Source organism: Cariama cristata, unplaced genomic scaffold (assembly GCF_000690535.1).
Source record: "Cariama cristata isolate BGI_N322 unplaced genomic scaffold, ASM69053v1 scaffold22167, whole genome shotgun sequence".
NCBI classification, from domain to species: domain Eukaryota; kingdom Metazoa; phylum Chordata; class Aves; order Cariamiformes; family Cariamidae; genus Cariama; species Cariama cristata.
Genome location: NW_009627372.1, coordinates 8345 through 10132, shown reverse-complemented (window position 1 = coordinate 10132; position 1788 = coordinate 8345). Strand labels below are relative to the sequence as shown.

The window sequence follows — 1788 nt, the reverse complement described above, 5'->3', positions numbered from 1 at the left end:
CCGGAGACCCCGCTCCTCCCCATAGCAGCGGTACTCGCCACTGTGCTTGGGCAGCGTGTCCGTCACCAGCAGCCCATCCACCCCGATGCGCAGCCGGTCCTGCCCCATGCCCAGCACCTCACTGCCGTTCAGGAGCCAGACGGCTCGTGCCAGGTTGGAGCGCTGGTCGCAGGGCAGCAGCACATCATCCCCCCGCAGCACCGTCCGGTTCTTTTTTTTGCAGCACCGTCCGGTTCTTCCACAGCAGGGAGCCTGCGGGGACACGCACCACCTCGCACCCATCCCAGCCACCCTGAGGGACACCAGCCACCAGCATCCCCCGCGGGCCTGAGGGTCGGCGCAGACTCACCCCGCCCGGAGCTGCTCCGGCATCCCTCGTTGCCACCCTGAATGTCCTGCACCAGCCCTTTGCTGCAAGACATGGCGGGGCTTCAGCCATACAGCCCCGGCAGAGCTCACCCTTATGGGGTCACAGCCACGCTTTGGGGTGGCACCAGGGTGACCGTGCCATGGGCTGACATGCAACAGCACGGGATGGGGCAGGTGGAAGGTTCACGGGGACCCCGCTGGGGACGGGCAGACTGTCCGTACCTGGCGGCACGGCAGGCCCTGCCATCCCAGGCGCAATAGGGGTCCCGGGCGAGGATGCAGTCGTAGCAGGAGGCGTACCTGGCGCAGGAGGCCAGGGGCACCTGCAGTATCCCGCTGGCTGCCCCCACGTACAGGCTCCTCTGGGGGGAAAGGGCTGGCTCAGCACTGCCCTGGCATGGTGCTCAGAGATCTGCCCCCCCAGCTGCACAGCACAGCTCTGCCTTGGTGGGGGTACACGGGGAAGGGCCCCCAGCTCCAGTCAGTGCCAACAGCTGCAGCTGGCACCTGGCAATGAGGTGGGGGCCAGGTTGGTCCCTTTTCCTAGGCTGCCCCGCTGGGCTCTGGCACATGTCCCAAGCTGGGGTGACCCAGGACTCATGTCCCCTCATCCCCCAAACAGCCCAGTGGTGGCATCGCAGCAGAAACACACCCCATGTGTGGTGTCCCCCCACTTCTTCCACCCCTCACCTGGGCGTGGGAGATCACCAGGCTCTCCACGGGCTGTGGGTCCCTGAACACCTGCACCTCTTCCACGATGTGGATGCCGGAGCCTATCACCACGGCCTTGTGGATCCAGCCATCCGCTGGAGAGCAGAGTCGGGGGTCAGGAGGGGGTGTGGGGTGTGCCCCCTGCCCAGCAGAGACATGGAAAACTCATCCCACACTCACCTGTCCCCATGAAGAGCACATCATAGGAGTGGCCGTCGAGGGCCCGCACCCTGTCCACGGCCAGCTGGCTGTATGCCACGCTCTTCTTCACCAGCAGCGGCTCCCCGCCAGCTGGCTTCACCTCCTCGAACATGAGTGGGTGCAGCTTGACAAAGTCCAGGACGCTGTTGGGCAGGTCCTGTGAGGAGTTGTAGCCCTTCCTGCGGGAGCGGTCCGTGATGCACTGCCCGAGGAAGATGGGGGTCAGGGGGGTTGCAGCCGCCCCATGCCCCCCACCCTGCTGGGCACCCCCGGGCACTCACGGATCCGGGCCGGGGCTCAGGCACCACACCGTCGTAGCGGGACCACTTGCGAGCCGAGTCCTGGTACTCCATGTAGGGGCCCTCGAAGGCGCGCTGCACCGCCGAGATGCTGTAGCGGCACACGGCCGAGGCCTCCATGGTCCTCCTGGGGGGCAGAGCCCCACCTGAGCCCGGGCAGACACACGGGTGCTTCCCACCGACGCACCCCCAAGTGCTGAGCGCCTGC

The 1788-nt window shown here is 66.9% G+C and overlaps 1 protein-coding gene across 1 annotated transcript in view; it reads right to left on the bottom strand.

The window, feature by feature from the left end:
- Positions 1-6: 6 nt before the first annotated feature.
- Positions 7-1788, bottom strand: part of LOC104164946 (semaphorin-4G-like) — a gene marked incomplete at its 3' end in the record, with an annotated part of 6448 nt that continues 4666 nt past the window's right edge. Inside the window, 6 exon segments of the mRNA XM_009704432.1 lie at positions 7-235; positions 340-411; positions 583-731; positions 1060-1175; positions 1261-1483; positions 1563-1707. Of these exon segments, the coding sequence (XP_009702734.1) occupies positions 7-235; positions 340-411; positions 583-731; positions 1060-1175; positions 1261-1483; positions 1563-1707 (934 nt within the window).